Source organism: Asterias amurensis, chromosome 8 (genome assembly GCF_032118995.1).
Source record: "Asterias amurensis chromosome 8, ASM3211899v1".
Taxonomy (NCBI): Eukaryota; Metazoa; Echinodermata; class Asteroidea; order Forcipulatida; family Asteriidae; genus Asterias; species Asterias amurensis.
Window position 1 is genome coordinate 4,109,792 of NC_092655.1, and position 22,595 is coordinate 4,132,386.

At 39.3% G+C, this 22,595-nt stretch overlaps 1 protein-coding gene across 1 annotated transcript in view; it reads left to right on the forward strand.

Annotated features, from left to right (window-relative positions):
- The window catches only part of LOC139940691 (serine/threonine-protein kinase 32A-like), a 79,463-nt gene that overhangs the window by 20,017 nt on the left and 36,851 nt on the right, over positions 1–22,595 (forward strand). Inside the window, exons 4-6 of the mRNA XM_071937052.1 lie at positions 5,979–6,304; positions 11,255–11,292; positions 16,102–16,191. Of these exons, the coding sequence (XP_071793153.1) occupies positions 5,979–6,304; positions 11,255–11,292; positions 16,102–16,191 (454 nt within the window). The remainder of the gene's footprint in view (positions 1–5,978; positions 6,305–11,254; positions 11,293–16,101; positions 16,192–22,595) is intronic.

Below are 22,595 nucleotides of genomic sequence, written 5' to 3' on the forward strand. Positions count from 1 at the left end.
TATGCCTTAGTTGAAAACACGCTTTTTACATCTACTTCAGCTACTTGTCAACTTGGCCTGTTTAGCATAAGGGGTGCGGCTGCTGAAAGTGGATGGTTTGTGTACTCATTGGGTGTCAAAACATATTTATACAAAATAGAGATGTGCAAGTAAAAACATGATTCTGAATGCCTGCCTACTCGCAACTGATGGCCTCCTTGAACTGCTCCAAGGTGGGCAGCTGGATGATGTCTTGAGGAAGTTCATATCTAGTCTTTTATGGTCTCACCGGCCTGAGGCTAGTAGTTAAAGTGTTCACGGTATTGGGCCAGTATAATCATCTTTTTAAACTTAACTCAGTTGGATAGTAATACCTTTAGACTCTATAAGTAGTAGGGCCTATGTCATTCAAATGTTGGCTTTCAGTCTGATAAAATACCTTTAATTGAGTTCTATTCTAGTATAACCTTCTCTTACATGTCTTCTGGTTGTTCAAACAAATCATAAATAAATTGTTCTCATTTTGAGCAACAAGTCCTGCGGTCTTGTAGATTTCCCCTCGTAATCGAGTCTCAGGAATGGAGTGCTAATTCTAGCACTTTCTCATTTTAAATTGTACATGTCTGAGTCTTGAGTGGAATAATCCTTATACAGGTCACGTACGAGCCAAACTGGGATGATGCATTGGTAACATCATTGGTTGCCAGTGTAACGTGCAAAGAGAAATTAAAGAAAAAGAAAAGATGCACACTTTGTACAGGTACATTTCTGAACTGTGAACAAAAAAAAAAGCATTAGAATTTACACAATATTGTATGCACCACACGTGTATACAGCCACAGTACGATCCCAGATTTACCAATCCACATGCAATGCTCGTCTCACGCAACTTTTATCCGAACAGGATCTTGAAGAGAGTTGACAGCTTGAGCTTTGTGTCCGGTCGTCATGTAGCAGCAACATTAAGTTTGTGTCAAAAAATTACCCTATACAGTGTCGGCTGATCGTCGGCTGTGATAGCAACTGAATCTTAGATATTGTCGGTATTTTGACTGCAATCATTCCCTCTTGTGAATCAGATACTAAAAACAAAATAAAAAAGATGAAAAAGACAAAACAAGAATCAAGATTGGGGAGCGAAACTCTTGCATGCTGGTTTATCACTTGATGACTTTACACTCTGTTCACATATCGCTGCAGGTGAATAGTAATTTGTTTTGCGTTTTTGACTTGTACTCTTTATAGTCATCCTTACTCAAAGTACATCATTTGAGAGGCTTGATTAAGTGCCTATTAGAGCTACATGGTTCGCCTAACGATCAAGTTAGTTAATATTAGTGATTTAACATACAGCGTCCCTTTATTAAAGATGTAGTGTGTGTAGGATTGGTGCATGTATTCTCAGGACAATTAAAGGCAAGTTTATCAGTGGTTGAAATAATGATGCCAAGATGAAGCAATATTACATGAAATATTATTTGTTAATTTATTGTTATTTTTGTTGTTTTTTGTCCAAATTATTGTTGGTGTGGATGGGGGTCTTGAAGAGAGAAAAAACTAGTGGGACTTCAAGAAAGGATGAGAGCAGGCACCATCAACTAGTGTTTTATTTTTAATGTCAGCCGCAGCTGCAGTCTCCCTGTAGTTGATCAAGAAGTCTTGAACGTGTCTCTTGTACTTCATGCAATGTCTCATAGACTATCAATCACGAGACTGCTCATGTTCAATGTGCTCCTCTCTGTCTATTAGGGACAAACATAGAATCAGCGCGTTGTTCTTTACAAACTTCTTTAGAGAAGACTTTTGAATCATTCAACCCTTCTGACATGTACGGTATGAAGTCGTTGATCCCCTCAACTATAAAAAGAGTTGAAACTGAAATGCAAGAACATGGATTGCAGGCCTAATGTAGGCTTCGTTTATGAAAGAGCAGGGGCACCAAGGCATTTTCTCTTTGGTTAAGTGCACCCTATAAGGAAATTTCATACATACTGTATTGAAAGGGCACCAAGTCAATGACCAGGGGGCATGGAGGCAATCTCTGAATCTTTAAAGAAGACAGCAGAGGTTTTTAGCCGTGCAGATCATGGCTCCAGATCATGAGCTGATCATTAGCGCCTTGTCAGCACCAACACTGACAGCTGACGCAGTTAAAACAAAGTGTTGTCTCTTGGGATTACTGACCACTGACAGCCTGAGTTGAGGCGTGAAGTAATGGGAAGATGGGGCGCCATTACAGGAGGTTATTGCAACATCGTCTTACCTGACAACAGACATGTACTTTTTGCATTACAAGTGCTTGTAATTTCATATGGATGTTCAAATGTCAAAACTCAAATAGTCATTGACTTTTTGATTTCTCCGATTTGTTTTCTCTTTTAAAGAAAGGGGGAAGATGAAGAGGCTATTACATTGTGCTTATAATCCAGACTGCAAATTTATCAGGAATTTTCTCAGAGCGAAACTTAACTGCTCACAAAAAGTAAGGAAACTTTTTTCAATCCAGTATATTTGTTATTATTTATTACTCTCTTTGTATATGGTATATATCAATGCAAAGCTGAACTGTTCCTCTTTAAAATGATACCACATTTGCAATGATTACATGTTGCTGAACTTGGCTACACGAATAACAAAGAGGCAAAGTCACAAATCAAATGTGCCAAAATTACCGTTATCTGTGCTAAATGGTCAATAGGTAATGCTCAATAATCAAACCGGTCAAGCTTTTCAGAACCATTAATGATTTACACAAAGATTTGCACCAGTGAGCTCATCAGAAACAATTAACCCTCATCTCTTGAAAAACACCTTGTTTGATGGGTATTTGTAAGACGATGTTCTACAGCCGATTGCAGTCCCATACTTGCAGACTCTTGGACTAAAATGCCATCTTTCAAGATGACAACGCTCGCCCCCATCGAGCCCGACTGGTGACTGACTACCTGAACAATGTTGGGGTGCACCGGATGGATTGGCCCGCTAACAGTCCAGACCTGAATCTCATGGAACATCTGTGGGACCAGCTTGGCCGCGCTGTCCGCGCCAGAACCACCAACACATCAACTGTGGCTGACTTAACCAGGTTCCTTTATGAAGAATTGAACGCCATCCCTCATCATCAGCGCATCACAAGACTTTTGTGCAGCATGAGAAGAAGGTGCCAGGCTGTCATCAACGCCTTCGGATCATCCACTCGTTACTGAACTTCTTGTATCAATAAAGTGTATTAAGATCAGTAAGTTGTCTTCTTCTATACCAAACTTCTTGTCTCAATAAAGTGGATTAAGTTGTCTTGCTTAATTGTTTAAATTAGTGTCAATTTGATTGTTCACACAGTAACACAAAATTGCTAATTTTGGCACATTTGATTTGTGACTTTGTCTCATTCTCATTAACGTGGTCAAGTCCAGCAACATGTAATCATTGCAATTGTGGTATCATTTTGAAGAGGAACATTTCAGCTTTGCAATGATATATACCATATACAAATAGAGTATTAAATAATAACAAATATACTGGATTGAAAAAAGTTTCCTTACTTTTTGTGAGCAGTTTAGGTTAAAATATTATGGGGGCACAAGAGGGGGCACATGATTTAAAAAAAAAAAAATAATAAAAATTGTGGAGAGGGCCAACAAGCACTAAGAGAAGATTTCATTTGAGTTAATGTGAAGTACTTGGAAACTAAAGACCACAACATTAAGACCTGGCTTGTCAAGTCGTTAGTTTACTGGCTTGACACTAAAATCACTTGCCTCAAGCCCGTCCAACGTTAATGTTGAGCCCTGTAGTGCGATTACTCCAGGGAACAACTTCATCCAACAGTTTGTTTTACATCTAGCAAAAACCTTATACTGAAATTATGTTGTGCACAATAGAGTGCCAATACTGAGTAACAAATCATGATTTTTAGATTAGCAACTGAAACATTTTTGTAGCATTTTGCTCTGCAATACAAGCGAAATCAGTCGCTGTACTCTGATCAAGGTACCCTGCACTTGAGTCAAGTCTAATTCAGGACCTCATTATGAAGACGTAATCACAAAATGTTTGAATCATTCTCCAGCTCAGCCGTCCCAGACATCTTCTCACTGACATCGCGCTGTATTTAATTTCTATTTACTGGGTGTGGATGTAACATCACCTTCATGATTATCAATATTTGGCTAAGGGAACAGGTAGCAGCAGGAACTCCAGATCATTAGTGATACAAGCCAACGGGGGCTGTCATAGCGCACTGAGTGGAACTCTCATTGCATTAGGTCGGACTGTCATATTCACTCTGTTCAAAACAACTTGATGAGGGGACTGCATGAATGTCTCTCTGATTGAAATGACTCATAAAAGACTGGTGCATGCTTGCTTGCTGAAGGGATGTTTTCTTTAAAAACTTGTCACCAAGGTTTGTCACAAAAATCTGACAGCATGTACTAGTTGTGCGGATGTATATTTAGTCCATTACCAAATTACTGTACGTGTACCAGGAGTAGTGATAGCAAATGCATAGTCTTACATTAAGGACATCCATGTTCTAAAACCTGTTTGTGCCCGGGCCCAATATCGTGCTGACCACATAATTATTTGCTTTGTAAGCTTGCAATCTACATTTAGGACACCATCTTTAAGAAAATTCTTTGAACACTAAACATAAAACAACACTGTGTGGACGTGTGTAAGTCCACATATTGTTTTTAAGTCCCGTTATTCTGAGGACTTCTTTCGTTCTCAGGTTGGCATTGCATTCCACATTCTTTAATTCTTTGCATGCTTTGGCAAGAGCTGCACTAAACACAAGTCCATAAACTTTGTGCACAATTTCATTGTGTAGCGAGTACCTCAGTCTTTAGAATTCCCCTATGGAGACCTTTTGTTTTTCCGTTTTTGTTTGTTTTGTCCTTGGTCTCCATAAGGTACTGAAAGTGATAGCCACTGTACAAATTTAAACAACACAATTATTCATGTTCATTTGGCCCTTCCTCTCTCATATTTGTTTTAGCGCCGAAGATAAACCAAATACTCCATGCCTTTTGATGAAACCCCATCCATGCCATCACAACCCTTAGGCCTGCCAGTATTTGTACTGTCCCTCTATCAAAATACTACAGAAGTGTCTGTTAATGTCTGATCCAATATTCGTAGAGCCCCAAGTTGATGACAAAGCTCCCCCTCGTAACTCACTTGAACGTACTGTGGACGGCAGATCTAACTGGTACCATGTAAGTGCAGGCCCGAGATTAACTGTTGATCTGCATCTTTAATGGTTAGACTTTTGCAATCTGGAAACGGTGCCTGGAATTTGGGTCCGCCCGGAAGAAGGTGATCAGTCATTGAGGCACTGGGGAAGAGAGAGATAAAAGAGCATTCATCATGAAGGGTTTGAGGTCAGCCGAGTGTGGAGAGGCCTGGATATCTCATGGGGATCTGAACGCTGTGTTAGGGTGCGGTGGGGTAGGCTTGGGCTGGATTGAAGAGGGAGCTAGACATGCATAAACATGGCTTTTTAAACAGATCTATCAGACAAGAATAGACCCAGTACTCATAGACCAAAGATTTTTTGTTTGGTCATAGAAAGAAACTCCCCTAAAACTTAATGGTTTGTCATGGATTTTATACTGTCCATGCTTAGCTAATTTTGAGATTGCATTATGTCGGAGACGCACTTTAAAGACAATTTCAAGTCAATAAAAATAATGAATACGTTAGTAGTGAGGCCCCTTAGTAGTGAAGCCCCCCCCCCCCCCTCCTGAGAATATTGTTCTCAGGTGTTTTAAACGGTACTTGGAAACGGATTAAGGAAAAACGCTGCAGTTTAAAATGCCTGAAGACAGCAGACATATTAAAACAGTAACATAACATTCCACCTCATTTTTTACATATCATGTAATAATCGTCAACTTGCGATGTGTCCCCTCATGTGTTACAAGTGCGAGACAAACGATGAGCATGATCCATGGACTGAGGTTTAACAAAAAGTATATTATTCCGTGTCATTTCAGGTTTGTATAGTCCAGAAGAAGGACACCAAGAAGATGTTTGCGATGAAGTACATGAACAAAGCAATGTGCATTCGCAAGGATGCAGTGCGGAACGTGCTGAAGGAGCAGGAGATCCTCCAGAACGTAGAGCATCCGTTCCTGGTCAACCTGTGGTTCACATTCCAGGATGAGGAGGACATGTTCATGGTGGTGGACCTACTCCTGGGCGGGGATCTCCGCTACCACATACAGCAGGGCGTCAAGTTTGACACCGAGCGAGTCAAGTTGTATCTATGCGAGATCGCGCTGGCCTTAGATTATCTCAACGCACATCGGATTATTCACAGGTGAGGCTTGACTATTCCCAATCTTCCTTTAACTATCTCAACCAAGGCCTGATCACGGAGGCAACGAAGATGATTGCCTCCATGCCCCCTGGTCATTAGTGGTTTGGGTGTATACATTGTAGGCAAATTTACTCAAACCCAATAGTGTCATATGAACGTGTTCACCATGTATCTTAAAATGGCTCATTGCCTTGGTGCCCATGAAATGTACGATTTCCTTATAGGGCGCCTTTTACCAAGGAGAAAATGCATTGGTTGCCCTTGCCCTTTCAAAAAGAAAGCATACAGCCTTTCATCCCCCTCCCCCCCCCATAAAATTCATCTCCCAACGGGAAATCAGTGCTATTCATCAAGCACGTTCAGACCATGATTTCATTTGCGGCGAGAGCTTCCTTTCGACTTCTGCCAATCCATGGGAGTCAATATAGCTGCCATTGTCCTATTGTCTCCTCAGTCGGGGCATTCTTCAAATAATCTTTCAGCGATTTCGATTTCAAACGATGAACTCCCTTCAGTGGTCAAATTCATTGAGATGTTGACTGGGATAACACGTGAGGAACTGAGATGAATGCTCTTTAAAGGCACTGGACACTATTGGTATTAACTCATAAATATTTTTGAGCACAAAAACTTCCTTGATAACGAGCAATGGAGAGCTGTTGATGCAACGTTTGTCATGTTTCTACAACTGTTTGCCTGCTCTTTCTGTCTTTTCTTTGTTCATAGTATGACAAACCAATTGGCATACATGTATACATGTAACGGTCCACGAATTCATGGTTACTTGCCTAATAAAAGATACACCTGTACTTTGTATATTACCACAACAAAATGTTTAGTGCAGCTGCTTATATTTTGGAATCTAAAAGATTTTGGCAATGCCCTTGTGCCCTTCAAAAGTTTCCCATTGACTTTAACATTTTCTAATGGAAGTGTCCTTTGCAAAATGAAATAAGGCCTTGCCCTTTTAACATGTTCAAAGATGAAATTCCAGGCCTGGCTATGCAAGCGTCGCAGGCGGATTTGATTGCAAAATGCAATGACATGAATGAAGTCAATCCTCCCCTTGCCACAGGGGAGTGGAGTCTCGCTGTAGTAGAGCGCTCTTAATTCTTTATTTTCTCGCGATTCGAAGTTCGGCGACATTAACTTTCCCTCAAATGAAATTACTATTGACGAAAACATGGTACCGCCCTGCTTAATGTGCAGGAGAACCAATCTTAACCAATCAACCAATTATTTGGTCAGCTTTTATACAGTACATAGCTGGTAGCTACATGAGTGAGTACCATTCCATTGAACTGTATTATTATTTTCCAGGTCACTACTTGACATGGTTGTGGTAGTAGCTTTGATATTCTTCATTCACCTTTTGAAATCAAATTACTTACACCTGCACATTTGAATTGAAACTAGAAACTGAAGTTGAAAACTTGCTTGGTTTCAGCTGTCCGTGGTGAGCACGTCTGTGGTGCCTACCAGTGAGTTTCTTTCCTGATGTTACCTCCTTCATGGAATTGAAACTGGAAACTTAAGTTGGACACTTGCTTGGTTTCAGTAGTTTATATTGCCATCAGCTGTCTGTGGTAGGCATGTCTGTGGTGCCTACCACTGAGTTTCTTTCCTGTCGGGGTGTGTTTTGGCGGTCGTAACCAGTAACTGTTTTGGTTGAATTGGCCAATGGTTATTCACTGGCCAATGACCAAAACAGTTATTGGTTACGGCCGCCAAAATGCACCATTGAGGTATCTCCTTCAATCCCCCCCCCCCACCACGGACCCTGAAAAATGAGGGAGGAGGAACATTTAGGGGAAGATGAAATAAAAGAGAATCATTAAAAGAATGGGAAGATAGACAGATGTCTGTAATAAACATTTTGAAGTATGCAGTACTCCTTGACCCATATCTCGGAAAGCAAGGATTTATCTTTGAATTAGTTCCGACACCACAAAGAAACCTGACATTTTCAATCATTTCATCATTTCATCATACATACAGTCACAATACATCAAGGTTTTACTATATGGAGAGAGAGGAATTAAATCTCAAGTAATTCCGGACAATAGCTGGGCATGTAAAGAAGTCACTTGGATGACAACATTAATATCGGCAAAATGCACAGAAATAATAAACCAGAGTGGTGCTTATAACTCGCGGCAACATGAAATGGGGGCAGAGTGTTTTCTTTTTAAGTCTGAATGCCTTAATATGCGTTAAATTCATTCGGCTTTTCAAAAGCGTACTGGTAAACATTTTATTACTTCCTTTTTCTTTATACCCCCCCCCCCCATATGGCGTATGGTTACAATCAGTGTTGTAGCCACGGTGAGCAGTGCTGGGCAGGCCTGCCAAATAACTAACAACTTTCACCCAGCACTCTGAGCAAAAAAACCAGTGCTGCCCAGCACAGATTTCCCCCAGATTGCACTTCAGCAGTGATGGCCCTCATATCTTAACATGAATAATTTTGTTGAACCACTTGCCCTTGGTGGACTAAATTGGATTTAGAGCCCACCCCTAAAATTTGCCCTATTACTGGTTACAACGCTGGCCGTCTTCGTCTCTTTTCCCTGATCTATTCACCTGATACTCTCCCCGTTATCTCCCTTGGCCACTTGCTGCCAATGTCCCTGTTCCATTTTCTCATTATTCCCTATTCATTTACCCTAATTTTACTGGGCCGGGAAATCAATAGGCCTGTTGCCCGGACTCGGTTTGAGAGAGATGGAGTATTACGGACTGTGGCCTTCATACACACAGAACCTTTAGGGTGCCTGCTTTATACTTAAGAGAGAAAAACCTGCACATAATTGTGTTTACCTAAATGTACCACTGGTGCTACATGTACATCATCGTTGATAGGTGTACTAACATGTAGGGATTTTTTACAAGGCTTCTTCAGACTAGCAAGAGAACCAACAATTAATGATTTTTTTTTCCTACCCTTGAAAAAAGTTGTACATATGTACCTTCCCTTTTTTCTATTTTTGCATATTACATTTAGTCTTGTGCATAGTTTTAGCCAGGTTTTGTTATTAACAGAAGTATCAATATTTGCTGGAAATTTAAAAACTGGTTGTCCAAATAGTTCACTTACAATACATCTACATGTAAATGACAGATAAAACATGGTGTCCAAAGGACATCTTGACATCCCTCTGACTAACACTACACTGTATGGTCATGTGGATCGCAGTCATCAAGAAAGCAATTTCAAAGTGAAATTTCAGCTTCGTTTTGTTGATTCTCACTGATTTGCTCACGGAGAAATTGCCACCGAAGCAACATTTATTATGAGTTGTTCCCCAGATGGTACTTACTTCCATAATCCCAGGACCGTTGGAAGCTCTACTATCCAATACAAGGCGCTTCAGCAGATGTACTGTTTGTTTGCCTGTCAGATGAGGTGTCTGTACTTTCATCAATGTAGCACACCTGATACCCTTTTCTATGCCCTAAGCTATTTGTGGAAAACATAGAAAGCAGGACAGGCTGAAGTTGTTGTTTTCGGATTCTCCTCTCACACAACCTGTGGTTTTTGGCAGTTAAAGGCACTGGACACCTTTGGTAATTGTCAAAGACCAGTAATCTCACTTGTTGTATCCCAATATACGTATGCATACAATAACAAATCTGTGAACATTTGGACTCAATTGGACATCAAAGTTGCAAGAGAATAATGAAAGAAAAAACGCCCTTGTTGCACAAATATTAGGCTTTCATCAGATGCCTGAAAAAGCCAAGTGAGAAATTACTTCTTTCTCAAAAACTAATTCAGACCAAATTTTCACATTTTTGAATATTACCAAAGGTGTCCAGTTTCTTTAGCCTTCATGTCGCTGTTCAGGAAAATGTCCTTGCACATCTGCAGTTTTATTTTTCCTCGTCCTTTGGTTTGGAAATATTGATGTCACAAAGAACGAAACCCGAACTTGAAAAGTGAAAGGCAACAAAGGTTCTCATAATAAGCACCGGGATTGGTGGACAATTTGAGTAGGCACTTCCTGTGAATGGCAATAACTTGAGCCGTTCGCCATGGCTGATATCCTGCCATGGTATACTGGAATGTCCACGCCCTCAGACTTGGCTTCCTTTGAGCCGAACACCATGATAAGTGGTTGTCTGTTCATTCTCTTCAGGCATGCGACTTTTCCTTGGATCAGCTGATTTAATCTCAGCGAAGGTGATTGCCTTCATGCCCCTTGTGCCTTGATGCCCTTAAAATGCTCTTAAGTAGAAAATTACAATTTGCTAGAGATTACATGTAGGGTGCCCTTTACCAAGGAGAAAAATGCCTTGGTACCCTTGCCCTTTCAAAAATAAAGCATACATACATACATGCACTGCCCCGGTTTATTGGTCCAGTCAGAAACTTGTAACCTATCCTCACTCACATGATGAGGACTCTACATGTATCTATTGGAAAATGAGTACATCACAAAGTTAAATGTTACATTTCCCTTTAATGATGACATTTTAGACATTTCTCATGAGGACAGGGTACTATAGCAACAACTCAAGTGAGCTTTAGATTAAAAACTGCAATTGCTTTCTGATAACCATTGAAACATATAAGCCATAATGTGATTTGTAAAGTTGATGGACATGGTAATTTTGTCTCCTGAAATTATGGTTTTGAACTCTGCTCTTCCCATACACGTACCTTGATCCCTCGGCTGTTGCTTCCCAGGTTGTATCGAAAACGGTTACAGGTTGAATGCCTTTTGACTTGCACCCTGAACAAAGATATTAACAACATAGGGAGACCACCAAAAGAAGGGCTAGTCGATAGCTCAGTTGGTAGAGCACTAGCCTGGTAATCCAGAGATTGGAGATTCAAGTTCCGCTTTAGTCAATATTTTTTATGTTCAACCCAAAACCTAATTTTTAACAAAAAGGAATTGAAGATAACATTCTAATCATGTCATGTTATTTTGTTTAATGCCACAGGGACATCAAGCCGGACAATATTTTACTGGATGAAGATGGTAAGTGAACCATTAGTCCTTTTACTTAGCACTAGAGTTCTCTTGACATTGTTTACTTAAAGGCACCGGATTGGACACCTAATGTAATTGTCAAAGGCCAGTATTCTCACTTGGTGTATCCCAACATTTGCACAAATCTGTAAGAATTTGGACTCAATTGGTCATCGAAGTTGCAAGTGAATAATTAAAGGGAAAAAAACAGCCTTGTAGAACAAACTTGTTGTGCCTTCATTAGATGCCTAACAAAAGGCGTCAGGCCTGTGGTCTATTAATATTAACACTGTATGTTACTTCAGAGGGAGCTGTTTCTCTCAATGTGTTATACAATCAACAGCTCTCCATTGCTCATTACCAATTAAGTTTTTATGGTAGCAATAATTTTGAGTTGCAAATAGTGGTGCCATTAACAATCATTCTTTTGTTATGATTTATTTTTTGGGTTTGTATTTTTAAAAATAGATTCCTCGTTGATAATTTGCTTGATTAGGAATGGCGTTGTATGCCATTTGTAAGCAGATCATTCATGTGTTCGCTTACATAAAGGTCGAGCATTACCTATGACTGGGGCGTCTTGATTTTCAGACTGTTTTTTACATATGCCGAGGTGTACAAGTGTGTGTAATCATAGAGCAAGGTGTAATTCAACTCGGACACTCTCCTTTCAATCTTTGAAAGTAATACTTGAAATGCATACATGGAAGTTTTCTGCTGAGACCACTTTTCATCCGCATTCAAAATGCAATGCTCTAACGTTCTCCAGAAACTGTTTAAAGGGAAGGTATACTCCCAAAATTAATGACTGGAAACTCACTTGGTAAGAAGCACTGCAGCTGTTGATTATGTCTAACATTTTGAGAAACAATTCCCTTCAATGGTTTGTGTTTTTAGAGGGATTCAAAAGCATTTAAGTCTTAGCAATGTTTCTCAGATTGTGTATACCAATTACTGATTATTCTTCCTGCTTGGACATAACCATGCTTTTTCATAAAAGGTGAATAGACCGTATTGAATATGAGGTCACTACTCAAATATCTGCCCTACAAAATGGTGTCTGTGAGCGTGTATGTGTGTTTGTACGCGCATGTGATCTAGAAATCAAACCGTGAGTGCTGCATGCTTCTTTGATGTACCGGTTTAGACCTGCATACGGTTTGCCCTACAAGATGGCGACTTTGATAGCAACAGAGGGGTTATTCAATAAGGTCTATGTATAGACAACAAATATTGTTGATGCGTTTCTGTATGGGATTGTGATGATCAAATCAGCCTGTTTATGTACATTTAAATTCACAGACACAATTCCCACCGACAGACATCATTGTCCTTCTTTACCATCGTCAATAACAATTATTTCACAGTGAATCTAAAGAGAAGGAACCCAGAGAATGGAGACATCTAATTTTGGTTTCCAAATAACCTCACCTGATTACATTCAAGAAAGAAATCCCCCTTGACATTCAGTTGATTAGTTGGATGGTTGGTGAGGAACGCTGTGTACAAAGACATTTTCCTAATGAAACCCAATTCCAACAAGTCATCGAGGTTGTTTGTTACAAGCTTAGTATTAACCATGGTATGACAGATCTAGGGCCCGCATAAAGCAATGATCCCACAGGACAATGTTACATCTACGACGGCAGTATAAAAAATAAAAGAGTAAAATAATTACAGCAACAAATTCTACAGTATGCACACATTGTATTCTTTGGCGAAGTTGTTGACGAAGAGTCAACAGTATTGTCACGTCTTGCTCATTAACTTCATTTGTGTCTAGGAAATAAATGTCTGGGGTTTCTTTTTTAATTAAAAGTGTTTCTATGTGCAAAGAGTTTCATTGGAACGTTTCAAGGACCAGAAATGTTCTTGTAGCGTCTACATTTTATCTTAAAGTGACCAGTGTTGATGTCGCACCGAACACAAGTAACACCTGACCACTTTAATTCAATTGATCACAATCACAATTTGTTTCCCCCTACTGGCGCTCTGGCTACAAAATAATAAAGGAGCGGACGCGCTGTACTTGTAACACCCATTCCAGAAGACAAAAATACATTGCCCGAAGGACCTCAATAAGCACAACCCAGACAGCATTGAATGGAACTGTCTTGACCACCAAGATTGCTCCACAAAAAAACGTTACCGATCAATTTCAGCAGGAAGTTTACAGTTGGCCAATATTGACCCAACGTTAAACTAAATTTTTACAGGTTTGTTCTTTTATATATAATTTGTGATACACGAAGTGTGGGACTTGGACAATACTGTTTACCGAAAGTGTATAATGGCTTTAATGCATAGTGTTATTGGGACTTGCGACTTTGTGTAGGAAGTGTACACGTACTACATTCCTTTAAAGACCAATTTGTACAATTTTTAAATTTCAATTCAGAAATTGTGACATAAATTTTGCTTTTAACTACCTTCAAAAATGTGCTCAGATTTTCTTTCACTTTAGTAAGATCTTACACCTGGGTTGCGTGACTGAAATAAAGTTGTGTTGGTTTGGACATCAGTTGTTTACATTTTTTAAACTTGAGCAAATTCTGATACGTGATTTTGGAGATAATTGGGTTTTTTTCTTTTGCGAACCCATGAATGTTTTCCACGGTTATGAAGTTATGGCGTACATGTGGTGTGATATCATTTAAGTTTAGCATTGTTAAAACAATAATAAATTTGTCAGTGACGTTTCACCACTACACTAGTGGCTTGCTTCATCAGACTGGCCACAGCTGGTTTAAATTCTCCTTTTATCTTTGCTGAAATTTCATGTACCATTTCATGTCATAGCAAATGACATTGACATATACCGACTTGGCCATCTGTTATGAAATTGTGCAGTGCCTGCCTGTACATGTAATTGCATGGTGTTTCACACGTCCTTTCATTTGTTCATTTATATTATTCCTGGCATTTACAAAACCTTCACTCATGTTTAAAGGCAAAGTATTGTTTTGGAACCATTCAATTTGAGAGTTGTTCCGACAGTAAAGATTCAAATTTTGGGCCATTAAGACTGTAATCATTTTCGTTGTAGAAGTGAAATGTTTCTCAACATACTTTGATAACTGTCAAAAGCTGTTGTAGGCTTCTAACCAAAGGTTTTTATTCCCACTAGTTTTAAAAGTGATTACCAAACGTACCTTCCCTTTAACTACGCAGTAGATACCTTGTCTCTTTAACTTCAAGTCATGTGTGTTCACAATGCAATACTGATTTCTTGTTCCCCCCCCCCAAAGGTGAACATTCCTGATTTACTATTGGTTGAATGGAATGTGTAATTCTTTTTCTTTCTGAAGTTAAATGAGGCGAATGGCCGTCATTGAGTAACAGCAGATGAATTCCTCATTTTCTGTTTCCTCCACTGTGACTTTGAAAATTAAAAGGTTTGGGTGTTTTTTGTACGACTCAAAGCACTAACGTCCTCAGATTTGCATTACTTACACGTTTTTTTGTTTGTTTTGCTTTCACTATTTTTTATTGTTGGTTTATTCAAATGTGCATATTGTACATGTAGCAGCCTAATAGGCTGAGTTACAATACAGTTGAACATACAGTAAAATCAAGATAAAACACATGTTAATAATAGGAAGTTTCAAAAGGCCTCAAAATAGAGCATTAGCACATCACTTGACACTAATGTATTCATGAGATATTTGCTTCTTCTATGAAGTGGGAGAATTGTGTAAATCTCTTCTGAGTAAGTGTTGGTAAAGCAGCGGGTTGCCAACTCAAAATTTCAATCAGTTTGCTCTCATTGTCTTCTAACCCTCCGGTTAACAATTAAGTCGGTCAGATTTTATAATGCATTTAATCTCAGAACAGTGGTCTCAGGTGTTCGGACAAATGTGGCTTGATCGTTAAAACAGTAACGGCACATATAAATTAAGTTCATGGTTAGCCACTGTGGTCAGTCTTTCCATAAATGAGTCGAACATCATAGAGGGATCTTAAAGGAATTGGTCACTATTGGTAATTACTCAAAATAATTGTTAACATAAAATTTTACTTGGTAACAAGCAATGGAGAGCTGTTGGTAGTATAACATATTTTGAGAAACGGCTCCTTCTGAAGTAACGTAGTTTTTGAGAAAAAGTTAACTCATTCAGATATTATTGGGCATCTGAAAGCAAATTAATTTGTGCAACTAAGGGTTGTTTTTTCTTTCATTATTCTCTTGCAACTTTGATGACCTATTGAGTCAAAATTTCACAGGTTTGTTATTTGATGCATATGTTTTAGATACACCAAGTGAGAATACTTGTCTCTGACAATTACCAAAGGTGTCCAGTGCCTTTAAATACACCTCAGGAGTAAGATCCAGCTGATGAAATAGATGACGGTGATAGCGTAGACTTTTCTTCTGTTGCTAGCAGTGAGTTCTGCATCGCAAGTGTTCTTTTCTCTCAGGAGGTACTATGGATGCCCATTGATACCTTGCCTGTAGTCTTTAAACACTTGCTTAATGTTAAACCATCAAAAACGGAGTAAAGGACCTTAGTGTGTTTGTGTGGGTTTTTTAAAGGCATAAGATTATAAGTGTGTCATGAAGAGTCTGTTTGTTAACTCCAAGCATATTAAAGAGGATGGTCTTTTCTTCTTGGTAAAGAGCATCCGGTGAGCAAATTCTTTGACCAAACTCTAGTCGGTCGCGCAACGGAAATATTGACGCGCGATCCTAAAAAACACAGTTTATAGTCATCGCTGAGGCCTTGATCTGCCTCACAAAAATGCAATAACTATAATGAATAATATGGATCCACTTTTCTCACAGTTATCTAATTTTCCTCAATTTCTTTCTATCGACAGGTCATGTGCACATAACAGATTTCAATATAGCTACAGTATTGCAAGAAGGGTGTCTAGCAACGTCAATGTCCGGAACCAAACCATACATGGGTGAGTAAGTCGGTACAGATTCCCTGATTCAATTTGCAAACCCTCACAGTTTCATCCCAGCCGCCACACTGTGTGATTTTTTTTCTGACATTCTCCCCAGGCACTGGCCTCCTTTTCTCTGGCCGAGGTATAACCAAGCTAACTGGGGGTCCCCGGGGGACCCCTATTTTCCCAGTGATGACTCCTCGTTCTTTTTGTTTCAAGTCCCCCCTAGTGAATTCCCGTCTTCCCTCCCTTCCCCGTAACGTGACGTCTGCAGTGATCTGAAAACAAGTCGTACCGAGAAACACAGACCTAGTTTGATTATTGCAGCTTGACTTTGCTCCCGTGTGTATAAAATGGTTTGTTTTTAAAGTAAAGCGATACCAGTAGAACTGGATTGAATTGCAGAAAATAAGACGTCCTACTCCACATGCCAAATGATCCATGTAAATAGATGCAAAACATTATCGCACTACCATCGTTGTGAATCAATCAGGTTCCAATTTCATAGAGCTGCTTAAGCAGTACAAAACAAATATGCTTACTAGACTAAGGTTACCAGCCTTAAAACCATGTCACATCTGAAATTTGTGACTGGTTACCTGCTCACTTTCGCTTAGCAGCAATTTGTTAAGCACTATTTTTACAGGGAAAACATTCATTGACTGTGGTCTACTTTGATTTAAGATATGAAAGGTAATGGGATGCTTTTGGACTGTCCTTTTTCACAGTTCTGGCCAGTTGTGCGCATGCTCAGACCGCTCGCGCTCAATACTAAGTATGTGAGCGCATTCGCAGAGCCGCAAAAAAGGGCCGTTCTGTCTGCTGCCGCCTGCATCTCAAAAGTCTCCCATTATGGGGGGGAAGGAACCTGCCAGGTGTAAAAGCTAAGTATTTTCTTAGCTGTTCTTGAGGGGTGCAAAATGTATTGCACAATTTTCACTCAATATGCAAATGCAGAGAAGGAAATATGTATGGTTTTTATTTTATTTTATTTAAATTAAAAAAGTTGCAACATTAATTTTATGAGCCATGGCACGGTTTCATCAGTTGATGGGACGTGTAGTTTCAAACTGAGACTAAGTGACATTTGCCATCTCTGAGCATCGTGGTCTAATTTGCACTTTTTGATCAGTCTATGTTCAATATCGGTGTCAGAGACATAGAGCGCAGTGCCTCTCGCCTATCCCCCTCATCGCTATTAGTGACTAACATTATGCGACCTTACTCCGCATCATGCCTAAACCTTTCACACAAGTGTAATTGACTCGAACTCAAGGTGTGCAGCATGCCTCGATCATGCAGTCTCTCGCCCACAACACGTTAGATGAGTTTTTGAGTGTTGGCAACATTCAGATCCAGGCCTTGGCGATACATTATTGGCATTTTCCTCAAGGGATGCGGTTGTTTTCCCATGGTGTGATGTTACTGGATAGTATGCAATACGCTATTTTCTGATATTCAGTAGTTTTGGTGTACAAAAGTCGGCGTATATTTACAGAGGACTCAATGGAACCGACAATCAATAATAATATGAGACTAATTATGTCAAGTAAACGAATGAGTTGTCCGGCATTTAAATAGGCAATGTGAAATGGAGTTACAAACCATTAACTCAGTGGGCGTCTGCTTGTATTGAAGCTTTATAGTCAGAGACCCAAGCGTGTATTTCTAAGCAATTCATCTGACAAAAGGCTTATTGTTCAGAAAAATTTCCTGTGCTCGGACAAAAGGGCAGACCAATTTCAGCTAAAGACAAATCATCAAAACAAACTTTGAATAAATATACCTAATTGTTTGCGTTGGCGGATGGGGGTTTTGTGTACATTCAGAACAGACATGGACAGTTTTAACAGAAGTCATAGAGGCTGTCGAGGCTGCATCCTGCGTAAATAATCATTGTCCGTCTCTGTGTGTACATTTCTGTTTCCTTGGCTGGGGCTATAGAGCTGTTGTGATGATGCTGAGGTAACTCATAACAGTTAATCAGTTAGTTGATGCATTCTCGACGATATATCGTCACGGAGAGCATTGTCAGAAAATGAGAGGGGGGGGGGGGGTTGATATTGTGTTTGTTATTATTGCATTGGCGGGGGTCTCTTAGAAGGGGAAATTGGTTTCCAACTCCTGTGTGAGTTCTTCAATGATATTGAATAATATATGCACACACAACTTATAAAAAGCGCTGTCAGGTGCATGTTTACAATATGGTGGGAATATTAACCTTCAAGGAGGCAACAAAGGCGATTGCCTCCCTGCCCCCTGGTTATTGCCTTGGTGCCCTTGCAATGCTCCAGCAGAAATTTACAATATCCTCAAATAGGGTGCCCTTTACCAAGGAGGAGGTGCCTTGGTGTCCTTGCCTTTTCTAAAACGAAGTATACAGGTGTGTTTACATGAGTTGAGAAATGGGATATTCAATTTAAGGGGGTGAGGTTCAGTTAAATGGAGCATATTGTAGTTCATCTTTCAACAAATGAAAACCAGATTTGTTGACCAGCATAAGGTTACCAGGGTTTAACAGGGTTTATGCAGGAACAACATGGACTAGAACTGCAATAAATGGAAATGAATGGTGTCTACATGTTACGGAGGGCTACATCCTACGCTGGATGAACACAGCCTACATGTAAATAACAATGATGATGATGATGAGGGTTACCAGCCAAAGTAATTTTATCACACATTCAATGTACCGTTTGTTGCTAAGCGGGAATTTTGTTATCAATATTTTCTTAATAAGCGGCCTGTTTGAAATTCAGCCTTGCTCTATGATTAAACATTATATCGTTCTGATATTCACATTCATCAAACTCATTGCCTTACTTCGGCATTGCATTTCACGCGTAGAAATCCCCACTGAAAAAAAAAAAACTCAGAATGTGAAATATGCATTTACATAAACAGAATTGAACTTGTACATGCTACGCTGATGACTATTATTACAATTACCATGGAGTATAGAACGGTGTATAAATAAGCATCCAGAGATGGTGAGATACATACGTGTACCGCATCAATGGCATTACACCTAGATACATGTTGGCCTACACCATTTGGAGAGCATTGGTGGTGTTGGCAAATGCGTACATGTCCACTGTAGGGGTAGTATACCCAATGCTTAAATGCACTGGAAACGATTGGTAATTACTTACAATAATTGTTGGCACACAAATTACCTTGGTTATATGAGCAATGGGGAGCTGTTGTAGTATAAAAACATTGTGAAAAACGGCTCCCCCTGAAGTAATGTTGATTTTGAGAAAGAGGTGATTTCTCGTTCAAATATTAAAAGACAAATTTTGAACCTAAAAGATGTTTTTTCTTTCATTACTCTCTACAGACTTTCACAGATTTTTGCATCTATGTTGGGATAAACCAAGTACTGGTCTTTGACAATTACCAATGGTGTCAAGGGCCTTTAAAAGGTAGTCTTATACTTTGGTAATGACCTCCCCACATAAAACAAAATTGTTTTCACCAAATCATGCTTGTCATAATGATGACAATGGCAGAGCTGCCATTCACATCGGATTTATTACAAGAATTAAAACGGCCAGCAAGTTGGTGTGTTGTTTGTTCTGTTTCTGGTAAGCAAAATGGTTACAAAAAAGAATGGTGCGAAGGACCGCTCGCTCCGTAAGCAGGAAGCCTCTGCTCACAGGTTTTATTGGCCCCTGGACTCAATTTGCACAAAAGCACTATGATCCATCTGTTTAGATGAGTTGTCAATATTGCCATAGTGATTTGTATTGTGACATCACACTTTTGCTTAGAGCAATTAAGATCGATACACATTTAGATCAATCTTGGCTCTTTGTAAAATTGCGCCCTGGGCTGTCATCAGACGCTGCTCACCGTGGAACTCTGCGCATATCATTCAGTACGATATTGTGTGAGTGCGACCCACAGAGTCATGCACTTTACACTGCACTTTTCAGTGCATAATTGTGGTATACAGCGCCATGAAATTGGGTCCTTAGTGGGTCTTTCAACCTTCTATCTCAGAGAAAAGTACTTACCATAAATTAGTTACACGTATAGTGCGTTGAAATAGTTGAGCAGAATATACTGACCTTTTTATACTCTAAAATGAAATTTTTTTTTTTTAATAGCTTACCCGCTACTGCAATATGATTTAGACTGCCTCCAGTTACCGGGCAATCTTGGTAACCTACAAAATAAGTTAAGTTAGAAATACAAAGCAACAAAATACAAAAGACCTGCACACTAAAAAAATGCACCAGCCAAAACAACTCCAACCGGTCACAAATAGCACATGCATTGAGAAGAGTACAATGTGCCTTGCAGATAAAACTGCATACATTGAAGGCATTGGGGCAGCAGCTACATGGCTCATGTTTTACAAGTACTCTCACTTACCCTTTCCACACAACTGACGATAATTTTATTTACTCCGTAACAGGATTATTAGAATCGGTGCTAATCTTCACTAGTGCATTTTTTTTTTTAATTCTGCGTTCAGAATAGTCAATGTTAAATATTTCTGTTAAAAAAAAAAATTATTTGTAAAACTAGTTTTTACCTACATGTACGTACTCCCTTACACACCCTGCAGATGGAAACTGCGAGAAAAATGCTTGTTATTTTGTTTTGTACAGCCGTTTACCACAATGCAGTTTGGACGTTAATTAACAAAGTACCCCATCAAAAATATGCAGACAAAGTCCACCTAGACAGTGAATATTAGTTCCCTGTCGGCTTCTCTTGCGTCGTTAACAAAAATTGTCAATCGATTCCCAACATTGTGTAGCTCTGTCTATTGCAATACCAGATTGGGGATCTTTCCTTAAAGGCACTCTGGACACTATTATTGGTAATTACTCAACAAATTTATTAGTAAAAAACCTTAATTTGTAACGAGTTAGGGGGAGAGGTTGATAGTATAAAACATTGTGAGAAACGGCTCCCTCTGAAGTAGCGTAGTATTCAAGAGAGAAGTCATTTTCTATGAATTTGATTTTGAGACTTTAGATTTAGATTTTGAGGTCTAAAAATCATGCATCTGAAAGCACACAACTTCGTGTGACAAGGGTGTTTTTTCTTCCATTATTATCTCGCAGCTTCGACGACCAATTGAGCTCAAATTTTGACAGGTTTGTTTTTTTATGCATGTGTTGAGATACACCAAGTGAGAAGACTGGTCTTTGACAATTACCAATAGTGTCCAGTGCCTTTAAAACGACCGTCGCAATTGTGATTAAAAGCCTACGCATTCCCTTGGCTTACCAGCCTCTAATTACATCATAAATTGTTTGATAGGTTTGCTTAATTATGCACCAGTTTGTACATGTATAATCACATTTTTAATTATTTTGTTGTCAGTTAACTTGAAATTTGGGTTGATGTACATGTACATTGGCTCCTTTGACGCCAATTGTTGCACACTGTTTGCTTGCAGACTGGGAGAGGAAATTCACATGATATGATACATGTAGATTTCTCCTAAAGACTACCGGTAGCAGACTGTTTTAAGCAGCTCTTTTCAGAGCCAACACTCCCTGAAAAGAAATATTATACATGGTTGTACCCGCAAGTTTACAATTTAGCATTTATAGTTACCTCTTGCATGTAGATTGGTCCCAATATATGTACATGTAGGTCCAAATAGATGCCTTAAGTATTGGGAAATCTGGATACTTTGGCTTTTTGTTGTGTCAAGCTTTCTATTTTTTCTGTACAGCCAAGCTTAGAGGTTCAACGACCAATTTAGCAAGGAATTTGACAAAACTGCCGTGTGCCAACAAGGACTTACTACGCCATTTATTTCTGGTACAGTCTTCAAAAAACATCTTCAGACTGGAATTTTTAGAGATCTGAGGAGATTGTAAGCACCACGGAACAAAAAATGCATCATTTGTGATATCAGTTGGATACTCGGATGAATTTGTTTGAAAAAACGAAGGGCCTTGTGTATCTTAATAGTTTCCATGGCTTTATTTCAAATTTCTGGTTTGAAATCTTTGTGTTAAAGTCTTAGTTATTTGTAAAACAGCCAGCCTTATTTAAAATATCAAAATCAGATTTGAACTGCACTAGATTACCTGTGTATGTGAAGTACATTCATTGTAACCAGTCACTTTGTTACAATTCTATTATGTGTTATTAAGTTTTCTGTTTTTGTTTTCTTCCCTATCTTGTGTGATAATCTTGAGCTGTCTTTGTACAAGGTTGTGACTTTCCTATTCATCCTTCTTGTTGTTTGATTTCTCTATCCTTGTTATTTGATATCCCTCTACCCTGGATCAGCCCCAATTGAAGACGGCCATGCCCTTTCACATTCAGCATTTTAATCACAGGCCCAGCAAACAAAAACTGTGGTACTTGTAAATTAATCCTTGGGATTTTTTTTACCCAGCGACCCGGAACCCGCCGTCGTCGCCATCGCTTGATGGGCTGTT